Source organism: Hesperophylax consimilis, chromosome 11 (assembly GCF_061612785.1).
Source record: "Hesperophylax consimilis isolate HC1 chromosome 11, BYU_Hcon_1.0, whole genome shotgun sequence".
In the NCBI taxonomy this organism is placed as follows: Eukaryota; Metazoa; Arthropoda; class Insecta; order Trichoptera; family Limnephilidae; genus Hesperophylax; species Hesperophylax consimilis.
The window spans coordinates 11,176,388-11,197,474 of NC_142846.1; the positions used below are offsets into that span (position 1 = coordinate 11,176,388).

Here is a 21,087-nt window from a genome sequence, read left to right on the forward strand (position 1 = left end):
GTCTGGCGAACGGAATAACTGATTGGTGTTTAGGACTGGCAACATATAATAAAAAGATTCTACTTTTAACTAAAACGAATACTTCATCTCAAAAAGCTGAAATTAAAAAATAGGTTACGAGAAATACTAAATAGATTATTTTTTATATACATTTGAATTCCATTGCTGATCAGAAGAAAACTAGAAGTACTTCCACTGAGTGGAAACCAATGTGCCACTGACTTTTGGTTCTAGACTATTTAGCACGCGGTCTGTCTCTCTTACACTTGCCTGAAATTGTATATCGCTTTCCCATTTGAATTTAATAATCATGGTGCAACTCAGTTTTGAATGGAAATGTAGGCTCAGATTGGGCTTATATTTGAATCACGAAACACGTCCACAAAACACTCCTTGTGTTATTCTTTATTCTCAAACCTTCACAAATATGAATTTTTCAAAAACTAATTGAACATTGATTAAAGGGTTGAAATTTTACTTAAATTTTGGTCAGAAGTTGTGGATGAAATGCACATCAGATCGTATTGTGGAAATTAAATTAAAAATGGCTTTATCGTATAAATCAACTCTCTATTTAACGTAGATAATAGAAACAAAGGGTAATATGGTATGGAAGCGTTGCCGACTGTCGCCAAAATACTACAAAACTGCACGGACTGCGTTTTGTTCGTAGATGCGATTTGCAGTAGTACTTATAGGTGAACGATGTTGGCGACACCTTAGTGAGCGCAATTGCATACTAATAACGCTTCATGGCATATCACCCTCGTTTTCATTATAATTAACCTATATATAATTATAAAAATGTGATAAATAACATGACATGAAATGTGTTCAATAGAGATGATGATCAACACATTTTTGAGTCACAGTTGACCGTCCCAATAAAGTCATTAAGCTGTTCACCTGATTTTTGGCACTCAAATTAAGTTCCCTTAACAACCTAAACGAGTGGCGCAAAAAATCTATACATCAATCTTGTATTATTTTTTTTTTGATTATTTCGACACAGCCGTTACTCGGCACCATCTCTGTTGGTCTAATGGTCCGGAATATGCACAATGGACCGCATATCAATAATATTTTAATTACAGAGATCTTGTTTGGATAATAAACGGGCAGATCTTTTACCATCGCGTTATAATATCCGAATTTTAAAGATGTTTAGTAATAACGTATGTTTAACGCGTACTAGGCGGTATTTGACCTAGCCATATGGCTAGAACTAGGATCAAGAATAGAATATCCCAACTATTGCGGAAATATCAAGGCCATTCGTACACGGAGTTACTTAAAAGCGACTCGAGTTTTGTGCGCGTAGCATATGCGTCGCTCGCAAGTCTCTGTCATACTATTTTGCTAGTGTTCCGTCAGTTGCATGCTACTGGCAGTGTTGATAGCACGCTACTATAGTTTCATACACATCTACTACTCATTTGACAGAAAGTGTCCGAGCATGATTTGAATGTAAAATTTGATCTGGAGGTGGAAAAATATATTTGTGTATATTACTAAAATTGTCAATATGTGTTAAAGGATTTGGTGGAGGAGGCGTTGGATTGAAGTTCGAAAAAAAGTCGATTTGACATCATTCTTATGTAGTTCCTTGGCGGGGATGAATGCCTATTTATATTTAATTCGATGTACGAGTGAAACCAAAATCAGCTTTTAGATCTTTTTGAAGGGAAACTTCTTTACGCGCGTCATGCATTTTCGAGGACCGGAGTAAAACCGACTTATGACCGTCACGAAAAACCGTGATCATTTGGTGGTGGGGGTACGGGACCCTCACCACCGCTCTCCGTTCACTGTCGCTCTCTCACCGTAGTCGCTTACTGAGGTGAGGGAGCCACTGACGAACGTTCTCTCTCTCTCTTCTCTCTTTTCCTCTCTCTTCTCTCTTTTCCTCTCTCTCTAGCCAACGACGCCACGCCAGGCATCACCTGCTTGCTTCGTGTACTGCGCGGTGAGTGTAATACGAGTGAAATAGGTAATTGATTGTGGTTTATTCGATTTGGAACAGAGTTTTAGTATCAAAAATGAGTAGTGACGAGATAGAAGTGAGAAAAACATTCGTGGCACAAGAGGAAATATCCCCTGAAAATCACCAAAGAAGAAGAGAGTCTGATTCACACAGTGATGACATTAACGTAAGGTAAACATAACCAAGAAGAGTGGATAAATATCTCACAAAATAGTATTGTTGTTGTAATAGCATGATAGGATTGTTTAACATATTGGCGAGATTATACTAACAGTGAAATATGATGTAGGGATGTCGTGCCTACAACCGAAGCGTGTGTAAACAAGCGTCGAGTGGGACAGCGCACAGAGGCCAGCAGTCGGTGGAGACAGCGGGAAAAGAAATCAAAGCCTCCCAAACCTTCATCTAAAACGGCTGCAGAACGTAGTAAAACATACAGAGAGCGTCAAAAACTTCTCCGATCTACTGCAGCTGAAGCTATAACACCTGCTCAGTAAACAGCAATATTAAGTTTCACTTCCGTCGTGCGTAGGCTTGCCACACACTGTATTTTTATATTTATGGTTAGAAGAACAACATTATTTTCGTCATCGCTAGGGTCACTCGACACGTATTAACTCCACGCAAGCACATGAAAAAATTATCAAGTTCAGAGTAATTTGGGTAGCGCCGTGTACGGAAATCAGATTAAATTGTAGCATATCAGTAGGCGACTTAAGGTTGCAACACATTCACGTAGCTTGCAATATCTCTGTGTACGAAGGGCCTAACACAGTCGCATTCCTTTGCAACTTAAGTTTATATACAAATGCACATAATACGTATATGACTAACAAAAAAGCGTGTGCATGTTACTAAAGCTTCTGTTTAATACAACAGGATGTTCTAATTGACGAAATAGTAAAGTTGAATTTATCCACAAAGCAAATTATTTAGGTTGGGATTTTTGAACCCCTGCCACATTTGATCGACGATTCCCGTTAAATGTCGATTTTAGACCCGTTTCAGCGTCTGATTAAATATTGATCAGCCGTCGATCTTTTGCTATTCAAAATTGCGCTTATCGTCGATCAAATGAGACAGGGTTCAAATAACCCAATCTAAGATGGGCTGTTTCAAAAAGAATGAACAATTCATCAAATTTCAATAAAGATTATCAATTTCTGTGAAGGTTAAATATAGTACAGTCTGTGAATGATTTTTTTCTTCAAGAATGTATTTAAAATAAAATATTTCCAGATGTCAACAAATTTATGGAATAGAACGGAACCTTCACTTTTTCAGATATTTTTATTATCTATTTATATTATCATAACAGAACGGAACCTGTGTTTCTATTATATCACTACGAATAGGTGCATAAACAAATAATGTATGGAAACAGAACGAAGCTTTTTTAAGGGGCTGTCAAATTAGTGAACGCTCAGTCCAAAGTGGCTGACGTATCCGAAGGTATTTAAAAATTTAAATAATAAGATAGGCATTTAAATGTCGCCGTTTGATTGGCGGCCGATGGGGGCCGCGGGACATCAACGGACCAGAGGCGGAGATGGGATGAGATAAGGAGATCATCTGCGGAATAGACATGTCAGGAGTGATTGGAAAACATGACGGGCCGAGGATTGGACACTAGTTAAAGTGCTCCGGTCAAAATATAAAGGTACCAGCATCTACGCTGACTACGGTCGCTGGACAAATTAACGGATGCGCTATACATTACGAAATTATTTTAGTGGGTGGTTGCATTTTATCTTGCGACATCTGTAGCCACAATTTCATTCATCTTGAGCGACTACTCTAGGCATTTGCAGCATTAAAATAAAGTACTTTTAAGAGTATTTCCTGATACCTAACTCGTAAGATGCAAATCAAACATGGGCACTATTAAAGCCTCAGATTTATAAGAAAACAATCAATATCACAGCGCTAAAGACTGCCTTCAAAATGTACTTTTAAGTATTCGATTGTTTTATGCATTTGGCGGTTCTTATGTAAAATTGTTCATTCGTTTATTTGTCGGGCGCTAAAATAGTTTTTAAGTACTTGTAACGATTTTTTTCATTTCATTGGAATAATAGCACTAATACTGAAAAAAATCTTCACGATGTTTCTAAAAAAATATTACGCTCCTAGATGATAATATTCCACCTAATCCAAACATTATTAACTCTCAAATATATGTATATAAAAAGATTTTTTTGTTGGTCATGTAAAATCACTTGAGGCTTATCTATAACTATCATGTATAAGGCACATACGATTCGTAACTACATAATAATATATATTCTACTCAAATATGGCCGGAAATACTTGTAATTACGTTCTACAAATGGACGGAGTTAATTATCGAAGTATCATGTTAAAAGTACTGAATTACATATTAAAATATATTTTATTATCTTATACATAGCATTTATAAAAAATAAAACATATTAATGGCTACACGGTAGCCAGTACTCTAAAAACATTCCACAATATGGATAATATCAGTTGTTTAGTAAATCAATACAAAATATAAGAAAATAATATTTATAAATAAAAATACTTAAAACACGATATATATGTATATAATACCAAACCATGCACATATGAAATGAAAAAATATATCAATAATAATTTTTATACAAAATATTTTCGGAGCTTGATTTGAAATATATCTGACAAACATTTAATATTTCCTTTATATTATTACATCTTTAGTATAAAAACTTGAAAATTGTAAATATGCGTCAAATCAGATTTCAAGAATGTAAAAATATTTAAAATATTTTTTTTTCATATATAGTATGAAATAATAATGCTTTATGCTTTAATTACATGATATATCTACAATCTAAACGACAAAACGTATTCAAACAGCTTTGAATGTTGTATTTTGTAGAATTTTACGGATAACTAAACACAATTTCAATGATAATTATACAAACCTTACAAAAAAGCAATCGGTGATCCGTGAAGAATATAGTACATTGCGTCTATGTCCCATGTTTCCAAACGGTAATTGAATTATTTTTTAAATTAATGGGTTAAAATTTAGAACAAATTTTTTGAAAACTATAAAAAATTGGGCATGACTGTACATAATTTCATTTTGTAACAGTCTTGTATTTTTATACTGTTACATGATAGGTACATATTAATAAAACGTTATATTTTAGTTAAATTATTATTTATATAGATACGAATTAAATAATGAAAAATCTTACCGACCAAGACTTGAAGTACAACGCCTTTATACCACATCCCCTTATTAGGATAAAATAGGTATATGCTAGACGACTATTATAAAATTATACAATATAATATGACTAAATAAAACATTGGGAATTTATACATCAATATGAGAACGTTTGAACACCTGTACACTTCTATTCAGATCTGTCGTTATTTATGAGGAGAGAAAAACAAATAAAAAATGTATTTCATATTAAAAATTAAAATAACTGCATAAAAAAACAATTGATCTGGAAGAAGAATAGGGATGTAGTGCAGTGAGAAACTGACAAGATATCGATATATTCACACAGAGTAGCAAAAAACTAATGCAGTTCACTTCAACATTTGCCAGGCAAAAAGCACAACACACAAAAACGTAAACAACACAGAAACGACTAAACTAGGTACCAGCTGAGGGCGTGCAATCAAACTACACGTGCACACGTGCTGGGCTTGGGCGCGTCTTCTAGCAGTCGAACAGAGAACTAACCGCGAAAGCAATAGAATAGACAATGCACCATTTGGTTTACAGACGAACAGTTAGGGACGAAAACATGACTGTGGTAAAAAAAACGTCGTGGTCGTTGCAATAAAAATGGTCTATGATGATTTTAAGACCTTGAAGTGCTTGTTTTGGTTTGAGCATAGCAGCAAAACTAAGCTGGAAATCGAATCCAACAGTTGTTTCAATGCTAGCTTCCATATTTCCTAATTTGCTTCTGGCCCAAAGACTGGAGAACTTCAGTTCTACTTTGGTCTCGCTCTATTCGACTGCCAGCGCTCCAGGGTTGCCACTGCACTACCGCTGCGTGTGGTGCGACATGTGCGGGTGACCATACTGCTGAGCCAGCGAGGGCGGCAGCGGCAGCGGGGAGGCGCACGGCCCGTGCTGGTGGTAGCCCTGAGGCGACACGCCCATCCCGTGATGGTCCATGTGCTGGTAGCCCTGAGGCGGCCCGCCCATGGGCGAGCCCCCATAAACCAACTGCCTTACTTTGGACTCCTCGTCGGCGATGTTGTAGGTGAGCTCCGTCTCCTCGAAGCCAGTGGCGGACATGCGCTGGTCGCCGCCGTGTCCTGGCGCGGCTCCCTGCGGCGGGTCGGGCGAGTTCAGGCAGGTCTGAATGAGCCGCTTGCCCGAGTCGGAGGTGATCATGGGCTGCAGCTTACGGGTGGCGAATGTGTACACGTGGCCGGTCTCGGACGCCACTAGCAGCATCACTTGGGTTCCGGTCAGCGTTGAGAGCTCGTATGCCTATGAAAATAAAACAGGAATTAATATGTGCTAATGAAATTGCCAACAAACAAACCTTGCATCATCCATTTAGATCGATTTTCTGAAACATACTCGTCTATTATTCCTACAAATGACATGGCCTGGTTTAGTTGGATGGTTAAAATACTTTAGAAGGGTCTAGAACTCGTTCGATAAATAGAAGAATGTATCTAACACTGGCGTTTCAAAGAGTCAAAAAAGTGTCTATCAGGCATATAAGGGTTAAACTAAGCGGCACTTGCGATATGTACAGGATCAAAAGTTGTATAAGAAGTATTAATATTATCGTAGCGGTTTTTAGAACGCCCACCTTGCTTCCAAGGAGCCCCCGTGTCCTTATCTGGTCACTTACAACTTAAACACAACCAGTATACTATCTTTGAGCACCAAAATATCAGGACAACAGTTTATAACAGAACTAAAAAGTTTTCGATGTCTTAAGCATATCAAAGAACATAACCCTGGGTGGCAAATATACACATACTCGAGTGTAGAATTTGTTTTACAAGAAAGTCACAAAGATTATTGCACAAGATGTTAAGAATGTCCAAACAATATCTAGTGTGCTTGACGTGTCAACAAAGCTAACGACACAACATGAGCTTCGCATAATATATGAAATACTTTTTGTGTAGGTCATATAACAAGCCAAACACAAATGGGTATCTAATTGAAGACTACTTTACGTTTTTTTTCTATTTCATCGGGCACTAGTAACGAACTCCATTATTCATTACATTCACCAAAGAAAAGTTTTCAATATATCTATGAATCATCTGTCAATAAAATGAAAGAGCTTTTCGTTGTCGGTTATATTTAAATTACAAATTGAATGAAACGCGAAGTTCTTACACAATTATAATACACATTGTTGTAGCTGATAATATTTTCAAGCAGTTAAGGACTTATGAAGTCACCTGCGTCTTTTACAGAAATCACACTTTTTAAAATATTAATTATTTTGTATTAAACGTGAGAATTCGCATGGTTTTCATATACAAAAACCCAAAGAGACACCATTAGTAGAAATAATTTTACCGCGAAATTTGGGCAGAACTCATAATTTACGCCAAAGTGTGGTCTATTTTTTTATGTACGAGTTTTATAAATGGATTTTGTTTCGCAATGAGTGCATCACAAGTTACTACATGTCAATTAAAGATGTTTTGAGATAAAACGACATAATATGTACCCATGCGAATCAACCTGCACCATTGAACTCAAAAAAATGGTTGATAGATCAAGATATTGTTATATTGATATTATTTATAAATAGACTAGTAATGTCCATAGATTGCATGCATGTAATTGTATAAATATTCCTTTGCGTGTGTTTAAGTACGTTGTGTGCCTTTGAGTGTGTGTTTGCCTATGAGCATGTTGACTGTGTTCGATCTGTGTATGTATTTTATGCCTTTGCATTATAGTCACTTGAAATGTTATTCTTTTTTATCTATTTTCTATATTGCATATTCTCGTTATATGTATTCTTAATTAATAATATTGTGAAATTTACCTCTTAGCAAACTGCTTTGGCAGTTTAGCGGGTTTTTGTAATGAAGAATAAAAAAAATAAGAATGGATTCGAATATATGCGAAGATATTAGGAGAATAAGTGTTACACAAAATGTTGCACACAAAATATACATTTTTGCTCAGTTAAGTCGGTAAACATGAAGCAAAAAAACAATACCTAGCCATATGACAGAAAATAACTGTAAAAACTTTAACGTTTTAGGTTCCCATGGAAAATTCCGAGAAAGTTTCCGTAGAAATTTCACAAAAAAAGTCGACGTTACGGCAATCACTATTCAAATACGAAAATCCCGATAACGTATGCATGTCACTCGCCGCGTCGCGAGAAGAATGCCACGTTTAATATACAAGAACAGAACCGAGTCCCGTAACACTTTCGATGGGCAAGCAATAAGTCATAATTTCGGTGTTCCTCAAGGCACCGAAACACGTCCACACAAACACGGGGTCAGAAAAAACTACAAAATAAAAAAGTAACGAAACAAAACATGACGGATGAAAACACAAAGAAAACGCACGCAGATGGCAATGTATCTTGTACGATCTCAGATACAATGAGTCGCAGCGTGTCATACAAAATGTAACACCGACGTGAGATGAATCATTATTGTGGGCTAGCCTAGGTAACTGCCGTGGGAACTGAATCGTAGGGAATAGTCCAATGATGTTATTGTATGGACCGTCATGTTAGAAGAGTCTTTGTGGACGTTTAGCTGGCAAATGAACTGAGGGCCATTCTACTCTGTTACCAATAGGATTCTAATCAATAATCGATTTGTTAGATTACAGAGATAGGCCAGTTTGCGGCATATGGTCCAATGCGTTGGGTTAGAATTGGATATTCCATGTCGAAACCTCACTAAATGTCAAGAAATTTCTATGAAACTTATTGCGTAAAAACACGATTCTATATAAAAATAAGGTCATGCCAATATACTGTTGTAAAACGCAAAACATTTTATTTCATAAAATATATTTTTTATCATTTGGCAGTTACCTACTAACAAAACATTAAACGTTTTATAAATTCCGGGGTTTCTTGTGTTACCTATGTCTATTTCAGGAAATTAAAAATGTTCAAGTCTAGTCAAAGTTCTTGCTAGTCCTTCGTAATAAATCAAGACATTATTATCTTTATTATAGAAGGAAGAATTTAAATAATGTCAGGTTATACGTAATATTAAATCTATTAAAACTGCAATCTCTATAATATATTTACATGCACAACTAATAATTAACTATAAATACATAATTAAAGCGTGCCATAAATCTTATGCAAAATCCACAGAGATAATTTTTTTTTTAAGAAAACCACAACCTCGTGTGAATCTATTCAATTTCACCAACTTTTATTAAAAAATCAGTAGTCAAAATCTTACTTTGCCATGGGTTCGATGATTACCTATTTAGGTCACGAATTCGACACAGATTATTCCGCACATGATGATTACGCACATTGAAAACTCCGAACACACATTATACCGAAACTATGATTTGATTTTTCCAAAGAGAAATCTGTGTTCCGAATTTCAGTGCGGAATAATTTGTGCACAATATTTGTGGTCGAAATAGCCGTTGGGATGATCAGGATGATAATTCAGGAGCTTCCTTTCCAATATTATATATATTATGAGGAAATATTTTTGAAACTTCATTGGTATTACTACTTATTATATTATTTTTCGAGTCACGAGTTCGAGCACATCACCGCTTGTCGATTAAAACTTTTTACCCTGCATCCTGAGACGATCCGGGATCTGCGGGCGTCTCGGGGCATCGCGACCGCGAACGTATACAATGAAGGTACACAGTAGAATATGCACTATAGTTTTTATAATCGATATTACATAATTTGTACATTTTATGTCTTTCAAATTTCATTATCTGAATGTCCAAATATTTTAACTAATAATGTACATAATAGGGAATTATCAATATTATTTTAATTCTCTAAAAAAAAAATAGATAAAGAAGGCATTTTTATTTCATTTATTGCGTTGACGAATAAATAATCTATATCGTTTTAACTTGTGATTTCCTGCCAAAAGGACATATTCGTTTTTATTTGTGAGTTTGGCCGGCCAGTTAAGTAAGGTTTTATGCCGACTAACGTCTGTGATTGCCTCCTTACCAGACATTGGCGATTTCTATGTCATGATGACGTTGTAGCCAGTTGTAATCGCTTCGGATTGTGAAATTTTAGATATTTTTTTTAATTAATAATTATGGATGAAAATATTGAAATTTGACATTTTTAGTACAACGACTCCATAGGAGGACTAAATTAACTCTATATCTTCTTCACATTTTCAACGTTATCATTTGTGGAAATCTCCAATACGAGACTAGAAATTTGAATAAAGTAATATTTCAATGTTATATGAAAAACTAGAACAGTTACAGAACTGCCTATTTTTAAGAGGGCTTAAAGTGTATGATAAAATGCAAGAACGTATGATAAATGAAGGAAGAATGAGTGAAGGTATTTAAAAAATAAATGTTACGCTTACCTACTGAAAAACTTCATGCCATAAAAAAGCCGTGTTCATATTTGTTTAAAACATGTAATGTATTACGAACTCAATAAAATTAAAAAAATATATGTTAATGTTTATTTTCAAATGTTTGTTATTTGAAAATATAAACAAAAAAATTGTGTACTTTTGACCCAATAATAAAGTTCGGCTAGGTTGACGAAAAGTCACACTGTGCGTCGGGAGGACTCTCCGCGATGCGCCGTGAACGGAGACGTGGAAAATTGTGCATTTCTGTTTTATATGCGCACTGAATGTCTTTGTGTATTGTCTTAATACATTACAAGATATTACGGGCTGAGTTATGTCCAATTAAAACGGAAAATGCCTGGTAAATAATTTGTAAAATATAAACTTAAATGCATAGCTATTTTTTTTTACAAAGTTTGTTACATTGGTGCACGTAATGACTTCAAAAGAAAATAAATAGTTGTCTGCGATAATTATTTTGACGCGAGATGGTATCATAGATTGATTTTTTTTCTGTCGTTATCGCAAAAGCATCCCAACTACCCGAAGGAGCCAGTGGGACTATGTCATCCTCGATTCGGGGAAAGTTGTAAGGATGAAGAAAGTATAGAGTACAACGAGATGATAAAGGGGTAGGTTAATAAGTATCTGTCTATTTAGATCTGAGCACTAAAACATGTCCAGTGCCATTTCAAGGAAAATGTAGAATCATGAAACTAAGAAGAGAAAATAAAAACATTAGTTTCTTTTATATATATATGCTGAAATGTTAATGAATATCCAATTATGTACTTGTGCGTGATATGAAATGCAGATTAAATAAGGCTATTGCAAATTATGATGGCATCGGAATGCAGAAGAAGTTAACGAACTATGCTCGCTATCTAACGAATGCTTACTATAAGAATTTGAGACCTTACCGCCAAAGACGCGGGAGAATTACACAACGCCACAAAATATATTAATTTATCACAATTGAACAAGAAATTAAACGCACTTTTATAATATATCATAAAATACCGACGATAAGAAATATTATAAAGCAAAAAATAAGCGATAATCCTTAAAAATAAGTGGTACAATCTTACAATTTTAAGAAAATCACAAAGGATTAGGTATTCGTAGATTAATATTAGGTATTCGAAGATGAATATTAGGTATTCGAAGATGAATATTAGGTATTCGTAGATTAATATTAGGCATTCGTAGATTAATATTAAGTATTCGTAGATTAATATTAGGTATTCGTAGATTAATATTTGGTATTCACCCAAAATTCTCGAATAGTCAAATTTTCTCAAATAAAGTTCTGGCTTCATCACGGTTACTTTTTAGGCAATTGATTCGTAAAATAATCGAACAATACGAAATGCAAAATTCGATTATGACCATCATTAATTCAAAAGAAATGTATCTGGTTTTCTCGTGTGTTCAGAAAACAGGGTCTGAAGATTATTTGACGAATTTTCAAATATTTGTCAAAAATTAAACAACTTGTTCAGATGTTGTTTCTCTTATATCAACAAAGAAGAGTTTTTTTTAATAAAAAAATAGGTAATTTTTGGATAGGGCCTGACACGCTTATTACGAATATTTTTTAGAAAAAAACTTTATATTCGCCTTAATTACTATAAAAGAACACTTTTTGCATTTCGGGCGGCGGAAAATTATGAATTTAAATTTTCAATTGCGTTAACCAAAATTCACTTCGCGAATCGATGCAGCGGCAATCAGCTGCCATTAGGTACGTCACTGTTATGTTGGTATCCCTGATACATTGATTTGTATCACAAACCATGTTACACAAACCTAGCGTAGCCGGTAAACTAGTTGAAAACTGGGATGTTTTTCTTGCCTTGACGCGAGCAGGCGTTATTAAGGGGCACTTTCCTTTGTATCACAAACCATATTACACAAACCTCGGCATCCCACGAAGATAGCAACGGTCGTATTTAGCTCTTGTTAATGCATCAGTGTCATCAGTGATACCAACATAACAGTGCGTTCCTAATGGCGTCGCGTTGTCGCCACATCGATTCGCGAAGTGAATTTTGGTTTTATGCAATTGAAAATCAAAATGCATAATTTTCCGTCGCCCGAAATGCAAAAAGTGTTCTTTTATAGTAATTAAGGCGAATATAAAGTTTTTTTCTAAAAATTATTCGTAATAAGCGTGTCAGGCCCTATCCAAAATTTACCAAAAAATATTTTATTCTCACAAAAATTTATTTTATTTTTATAAAAATTTATTTGTTATAAAAAAATACATTTTGCATTAAATAAATAATAATTGCAAAGAAACATATCTAACAATAGCAGTGAAATTAGAGAAATAGCAGATGTGGTATTTTTACACAACAGTGTTGGTGAATTCACGGATATTTAGCGATTTTCGCACATGTGGTTCTTTTGAATAACTTGCATGGGTGAAGAAAGTAGTTTATTTCTCGTTGGAAATTAAACTCCGTAAGAATATTAAATACTTCACCAGCAATCTCTTTTTAACGCTATTACGAATAATTTGAAGTGATTCTTAATAAATTAGCAATATTTTATGTCAGTAAGTTTACTCCGTGTATATCATTATAAATAGATACGACATTTAAAGATGTTAAAAAGATTAAACAATTAGTAATTAACAAAAAAATATTAGTAGATAATCGAGGATCGTATTCTCGTTGTGTAACTCGAACCCTTCGATAAAATTCTTGGCATATTTACACCGAGAATCACCAAAGGTTGGCATTCAAACTTTCGATCCAAACATTGATTTATTAATGTTCTATTTGGACAATAGAAAAAAAACATCACGCTTGTACCGGGGGAGATATAAAACAAAGAAGATCGATTGCATTGAACAACTAAACAATATCATTTAGTAATCGATCTTCAGTGTTAGATAATTTAAAGAAATACCTACATTGGCTAAAAAATATTCAGAGATATTCTAACAATTTTTTGTCAACTCGGCTACTAACTACTCAAAATTAATTTGTTATGCTTGCTGGTTTCATTAATAATTGTTTAACTTTACGTACTAGGCAGTGTGATTAAGATAAATTCAGAAATTTACGTAAATAATTTATTTATTTATTTGTAAGAAAGAAACAGCTTTTACATAATATACAATGATAGATATAAATATACAAGTTAACTGAAGTCAAGCCACAGAAGTTTCTTATGCTAAAGTTCATTGGAAATGAAGTTTTAATATCTTAAAATTAATTTGGTGTTGATGGAAGGGGAGAGGAAGAGGAAGATAGGAAGAGGAAAATAGGAAGAGGATAGGAGATGCTCCCGATGCATTAATCCAGAATACAGAGGAACCATCCTAAAACGATACGAGAATCTTTTGAAGGGAGTAATTCATATTATTATAAAGAACATTGACACCCCTCTCCAATAGTGGGTACTTACTGATTAAATAAAAACATGCTTTTGGCAACATACCGCTTAAAATGCGGTTAGTGGTTTAATTATAACAAAATATCGGCATTTCAGGGTGGAGATCACGGTTGTCTCGATAGCTCAGTGGTTCTCAATCTTTATGGGTTGATTGCCCAAAGAAGAAATTATAATAATTATAATAGATATTGTACACGTTGGGAATCGGTGATTTTATCTGGTTTTACACCCAGCCGGGATTTTAAAAGGATTTTATATGCAGAATATACCTAGATTATGGTTTTGGACTATATTGGAGTTCTCAAATAAAAACCATATTTCACGTGTACCTAATGGGTATAAGATTACTGTTTCAATGTTTAAATCCAATATATCCTAACGTTGCATACGTACTTCAACGGGGTTTGAACCCGCAGCCTCTGGACCCAGAGCCAAGGATCATAACGCTATGTAAATGAGGTTATAAGAAATCGCTAATATCTGATTACAAATCAGTGTCAATTTAATAACACTTTTCCTTATATAGAACACAGATATTACCATACAAGGGTACAATGGTGTATAAATAATTACTAATTCCATTCATTTTCTTGACAAAGAAATGGCTTAAAACAATTACGGATCGTATAATACAAAATTCGATTGTGACCCTCTCTCACTGTAACTCCGGTAGAATGAACTTTTGCTTTGAATTTAAGTATAATATTCAAAATTGGAAATGTTGGTTTTGATAATTCAGACAAGCCATATAGTAATCTACTTAAAATATAATATATTTACGAAATTTGCCATTTTCAAAATTGGAACTGATTTGCCGAGAATTCAGACTTTCCGTGATTTTTCACAAATTTGCTAGTTATTGATAATCTTCTATAGCGATAAAAAAGCATGGACTACCTGGCACAATTTATTCTATATTTTTTAAATGAAAATGCATTGTAAAATACATTACATAATATAAAATCACGATCTCCTAACAATGGGCCGTATTACATATTCTCTCTCACGACCGTGCACTTAACTTGTGGCATTTTTTGCATACAGAATCAGCTCCGGGGCGCTGAGTTCAGGCGTGAGTTTAGTTCGTAAATTCGGCTGCACGAGGAAAATATATTTCTAGGCGTCCCATTGTGCAAAAACGAGTGACTTCATGAAAAACGGCACTCGTCTCAAAATTTTAATAAAAAAACGTTATTAAACTTTTAAGAGTTGTTAAAATTGGAGGGATGACAAAAGCGTAGATTTCGTGAAAGCAAACCAAGGTCGCCACCAAAAAAAACGCTTGATTTGATCACTAGACATAACTTTAAGAATGGGTTGTTTCGCAGAATTTTAACAATTCATCAAATTTCAACGTTCATTTTCGGGTTCTGTGAAAGTCCTATTCAAGTTCTGTTATTATATCATTATAGGCTAGTTGCTTGACAGAACTAAAATAATAACAGAACTTGAAAAAACCTTTCACAGAACTTGTAAATTAACTTTGAAATTTGTCCTAAGTATTGCATTTGAATAACATGTTTAGTAAATTCAGTTGCTTCAAAGAGATGGGAAATAGTGCTTACGTAATAAAATCGGCATAAAATAATACATAAATGTAAATTTCTATATTTTTTTGTAAAATATATTACGGATCCTTGAGCGCCTTGCAGCCCGAACTGTTTGCATCGCGAAGGGAAAATCCGAGTGCCATATGGCCGCGATGCCGGGAAGTTGGTTGAGGGTCGAGTTCACGGGGTCTGACCTGGCCGCGGAGTTAATCAGGCGCGCGGGGTCACGGCGGGCCCCCGCCACCCCGGGGCGCCCCGCAAGCACCCCGCGTGTACCCCACAAGTACTCCGGCAGTCCCGACACGGGCACGTATTGGCGAGGATATGGGAAGCAGAGAAAAGGACTATACAGTTTATTGGTTAAGATGTAATGTTTCTTTATTTTATTTTTCACACGCAGTCTTTTTAAAACCCTTTGATTTGTAATTCTTAGACATTGTCTTTTTTTACTGTACTTACTAGTAAAACTAAAACTGTATTTAAGTAAAACTAGCTGACGTGTACTCTGTCTCTGCTTTCTATAAATATAAAATGCATGTATTATATACATAAACCTTCCGGAAGAAATTCTCTAAATGATAGTGAAACCCCATTAAAATCCGTTGCGCAGTTTATAGGAAATAAGCGCACTAACAGACAGACGCGGATAGCGACTTTATTTTATAGTATTTAGAGACTTTTTTTTAATAAAAGTAAAAATTATAATATGCATGTATTATATATATCTATATAAACCTTTCGGAAGAAATTCTCTAAATGATAGTGAAAACTTGTGAATCAAAATCCGTTGCGTAGTTTATAGGAAATAAACGCACAAACAGACAGACGCGGATAGCGACTTTATTTTATACTATTTAGCGAATTTATTTTAATAAAAGTAAAAATTAAAATACAAAAATTAAATTGCCACGGGATAGAATCGAAGACCTATCAATTCTCGTTAAAGTATGCCCTGCTAAAATGTTTAATTAGTACAGGTTTATATACTTCAATAGAGGCGTATTACAAACATCAGCCAACATAGAATAAAAGTTACCAATGGTGTATAATCCGTTTGCAAAAATAATAATAAATGTACCATCGGTTAATGGATAGGTTAAAAAATCACCAATCAGAATCTAACTACCTTCTTTTGAGCGGTAAACGTTTTAATCATAAAATAACTTTAGGTATGTTTAATGGAACACATAAATAAAAACAAATTTAAAATAAAAATCAATGTTTCAAATCTATAGTAAGCAGATATTAATCGCAACCCTTTTAATCTCATGTGGATGTGACCTACCAGGTAAGTATGGTACTGTATATTATCTACATGTATAAAATGTAAATAAATACTAATAGCATATGTACATTCTAGCATCACATTCATCAAGCATTGTACATATAGCTTTGTATTAGTGATCGAGGAACCAGTGGATGCAAACTATTAGCTATAAATTGACTAGTCTATATTTAATAATAAGATAGATAATTGTAGAACTGTATCATATATTAATACAGCGCCCTAGAAGTGATTTTCCACAAAAACGGCGCTATACACATCATCCGAATATTATTATTATTCTACTTTCCTTTCCATATTTCCTTCTGCCTAGCAAATTTCCTCATTTGGATACACCATAGAACCAATTAAACAACTATACTCAATTACATTCATATGTACAAAACCCAAGAAATAACAACAAACACGTACAATAGAAACACTAGATCTCATGGTCAAAAACTTATCCAACAAATAACTACTAATACAATTTTTGGAAAAAAAAGCCTCTTATATCATAGTATTAAACTCTACAATAAAATACCACTCTCACTCAAAAACCTCAACATTATAACATTTAAATTTCAAATAAAAATCTGGATACTTAAAATAGGGAGATCTGAAATAGAAAATATACTGATATCAAACACGGACTAAAACCGAATCTACTAAACTGAACTATACAAAAAACAATATCTTACTTATTTTAAAATTATTTAAAAAAAAATATATATATACTACGTGATATATGTTTATAATTAAATTCATATGTTACTTTGTTGTAATATTAATTTCTTATAATTAAATTATAGTATGTAAATGACATCCTCAGCACGGGAGATCCCAGTGAGGATATCATTATCTCTATATGTTACTACGAAAAGAAGACAATAAATCATTATTATTATTACTATCCCTAGGTAGCGCATCCCTTATAAGGCATTCACATTTAAAAAAAACATATTTATTACCGCTGCTACGTCTTTCACAGGGTCTTACGCAAAATTCCAAATAACATTCTGCAACTATTTATTGAACTATCTGCAAGCCTTTGAAATTCTTCAGTAGACGATCCTCCCCAGAATGTATCCGATGCAACGGCTTCTTCCACCCCGGAGTCAAGGGCCTGGGACTAACTACAAACTAGCTTCATCCAGATGGTCCACACTAGCACAGATTCCCAACTAGCAAATAAATAATTAAGCCGTCAAAAGGGTAAAAATAAGTATATAAAATAACATATGACTAAAATAAAATGTTTAAAAAAAATTAAATTACATTACATGGGTAATGTATACTGTGACTTTCTCGCTAGGTATTTAATAAAATCGTGGAAGTCTGATCTGTCTTGATGGTGATCAAGAATCGGTGTCCGATTTATATTTAGAGTAATTTGTGTTCTGTCTAATGTCCACTGGAAGTGCATTGTTAGCTTTGTTACAAAGTATCTAAAATTTCTTATTTGGCCAAACGTTAACAAGGCGATGCAGCACCTAGTGTAACTATAACACTCCTTATGTAGATGGCGATAAGGTTTAAATTCCCGCTTAACACCAGACGCCTGTTTGGATTTATGCAAGAAAAAAACATCGCTACAAAGTGTATTTATTTTATTTTGCGAATTTCAGACACAAATATTTAGTATGTTTTATGATAATTTTCTAAAGAACATAATTTGCCATAATAATAAATTAAAACCAAAACTTTTTTTTTCTGGGTAATTCAAAAAGAGTGCTCGATTATTTCAAAAGCCAATATGTGTTGTATTTGCAGTATTTAATTAAAGAATCCAAAATATTTCCGGATTACCGGATACCGGATTTTTGTATTTATTTATTTTCAATAATAACTACATTACTTTGTTAAGTCATTATAATTTTTTTTTTAAATTAAATATTATTAAATTACCAATTTTGTTTACACCACTATTTGTAAGTATAATTTTTATTTCTATTAATGTTCAACTATTGCTCGATACTTGTTCGTAATTTTCGTCGCACGCCTCTCGGGGTCTGGACGAAGCTACTGAAGAGTGGCCGAATGGTCTGGAGCTTATTTATAAACCTGGCTATCCATTTGCCGTTTACTCGCGCTCGGTTAGCTGTGACGCATCGGAAGACGCGGTTTGTCAGCGAGTGGAAACGGTGAAAAAGCCACATGCGAATGATACAATTCTTGGTGAAGGACAATTTAATAGTTATATGATACATAAGTTTCACTATAATACTCACGAATATAGGATAAATATTTTTAAAAATCACACAGTATTTTGCATCACATTATTTTGTTAAATAAATTAATACACGTTAAATAGATCACAAAAGTCGAGTGGTTTAAGACGGTTCAATTCCTAGTTGCGACCGTTATCTTTTTATTTTTCTGTGTCTTGTTCTGTTTCATGTTTCGTTTGGATTTATTAGTATTATCTTCTTCTTTCTTAGCAGATATGTTTGTAATTTAAACGGGAAAATGTTTCATCGTTAGTAATTTTTGGGTTACAATGCCGTGATCTGCTTCCTCCTTTTTTAGCCAGCGTTTCGGACAGCGTTACAGTGTACATCATCAGAGCAGAAGTGTCGCAGTGCGAAACTTTACGAGAAGGATACAGCGTAACACGACATATTGACCCAAAAATAATCACAATTACACACTTTTCCCCTTGCTAATAAAATGTTTTGAATTTTACAAAAATGATTGTTTGTCAATTGCTTAAAATTTAAAACAAATTTATTAGTAAGAACCTTACCACTTACTAGTTAGCTGCTCAATTATACCATAGGGTTTTTAGAATTGATTTTTTAATGACCCGAAAAAATAAAATTAAATTTAACAAATCACGTCGTATATCATGTTTAAAAGTTAAATTAATATTGTGGGCTTCATATCTCATGACTTAAATGACGATTTTGCAAACTAAACAACAGTTGTGATAAAAATTGAAAAAAATAAAACATGAAAATTCCATTTCAATTTATAGAACACTAGAAGCAAAAAAAAGTATCAAAAATAGATTGGTAGACAGGTACCTGCCTATAATGTCTATCGGTTGGTAAATTGGATTTTCAATACTTAAGTAGCACGTGCTATAGAAACAACATCACCATCTTGTTACGTTCAACACTTAATTATTATCCGTTTTTCATTCATTGATCTGACTAGCATAAGCATTATGCCAAAGGGTATCAACCATAGAATAAAGTATAACAAAAGAAGCGCCTTGTGGGCATGTTTAAATAGAATATAGTGTGATCCAAATATAAGCCTAATTTTGGCCTATATTTCCGTTCAAAACTGTGTTTCACCATGGTTAAAAAAAATCAAATAGGATGGCGATATACAACTTCATGCAAGTGCAAGAGAGACAGACCGCGTGATAAGTGGTCTAGAACCAAAAGGCGCTAAGTCAGCGGCAAATTTGATTAAATTCAAATTAGTATATATACATATGTTTTTATATTAGTTCCATGTTGGAGGGCCTAAGGAAAATAGTTTTCCTCAGGGCCTATGTCACCTTTGGGTATGTTGGGTGGGGGGTCTATTTAAGGACAGCAAAAGTACGAGGGGTGGGTAGGAATCTGGGGTTCAATGGGCCCAGGAGTGACGGATGTATGAATCCATCCCTCCCAATGCGGTGCAAGGTGATGGGTCGAGAGAGTCCTGCTGGAGAGGCCAAATGGTCTCTCCCGATCCGGCCCGCCACGCAGTAAGTGGGTTGATGAATACACCGCCGAGACCTAGAGAAACTCCTGCTAAGTCACAAAATGTAGCGAACCACTTGAGGTGACCCATGGCAGAGGTGTTGGTTATCCAACAAATGGTTTTAGGGTCGAAGGCACTTCTAGATTTCTTCTTTATTCTATGGTCTCAACACTTTTAACAATAATTATCGACGATTACCTTTATGCAAAACGACTAACGAGGTAAATTACTGTCGCTATTACACTTGCGGATAATGTCAGCAGTTTGTTTACTAAATGTGTTATAAGGTTTAATTATTCAACAGATAATTAGTATTTTACTAGATCGGGTAGACTACAATGCTAGGTGAACCACTTAGCGACACTCTCAGGCCAAGGTGACTAGACGCATGGCGTCTAGAAATTTTCTTATATCTTGCTTATTTAAATTAAATGAAAATTGGTGTAAAAGTTTCAACAAAGAAAAGTATTGATTTCGGAGGAGAGAAAACTGTGGTAGAACGACAAGTTCCCTGCCCTCAGAAAACAGACGTCGCAATGTCCGACGTAAGCACATAACAACTAAACACTTCAAATCGATATAACTACTAACGCAGACCCGTGAAAAATCACGGGATGTTATAATTGTAAGGTTTTGTGAAGTTGAAAATATTT

At 34.4% G+C, this 21,087-nt stretch overlaps 1 protein-coding gene across 5 annotated transcripts in view; it reads right to left on the minus strand.

Moving 5' to 3' along the window:
• The window catches only part of bs (serum response factor blistered), a 284,696-nt gene that overhangs the window by 244,606 nt on the left and 19,003 nt on the right, over positions 1–21,087 (minus strand). For all 5 annotated transcript variants that reach the window (XM_089637294.1, XM_089637292.1, XM_089637295.1 and 2 more), the window contains exon 2: positions 6,195–6,455. In XM_089637294.1, coding sequence (XP_089493420.1) covers positions 6,195–6,455 — 261 coding nt within the window. The remainder of the gene's footprint in view (positions 1–6,194; positions 6,456–21,087) is intronic.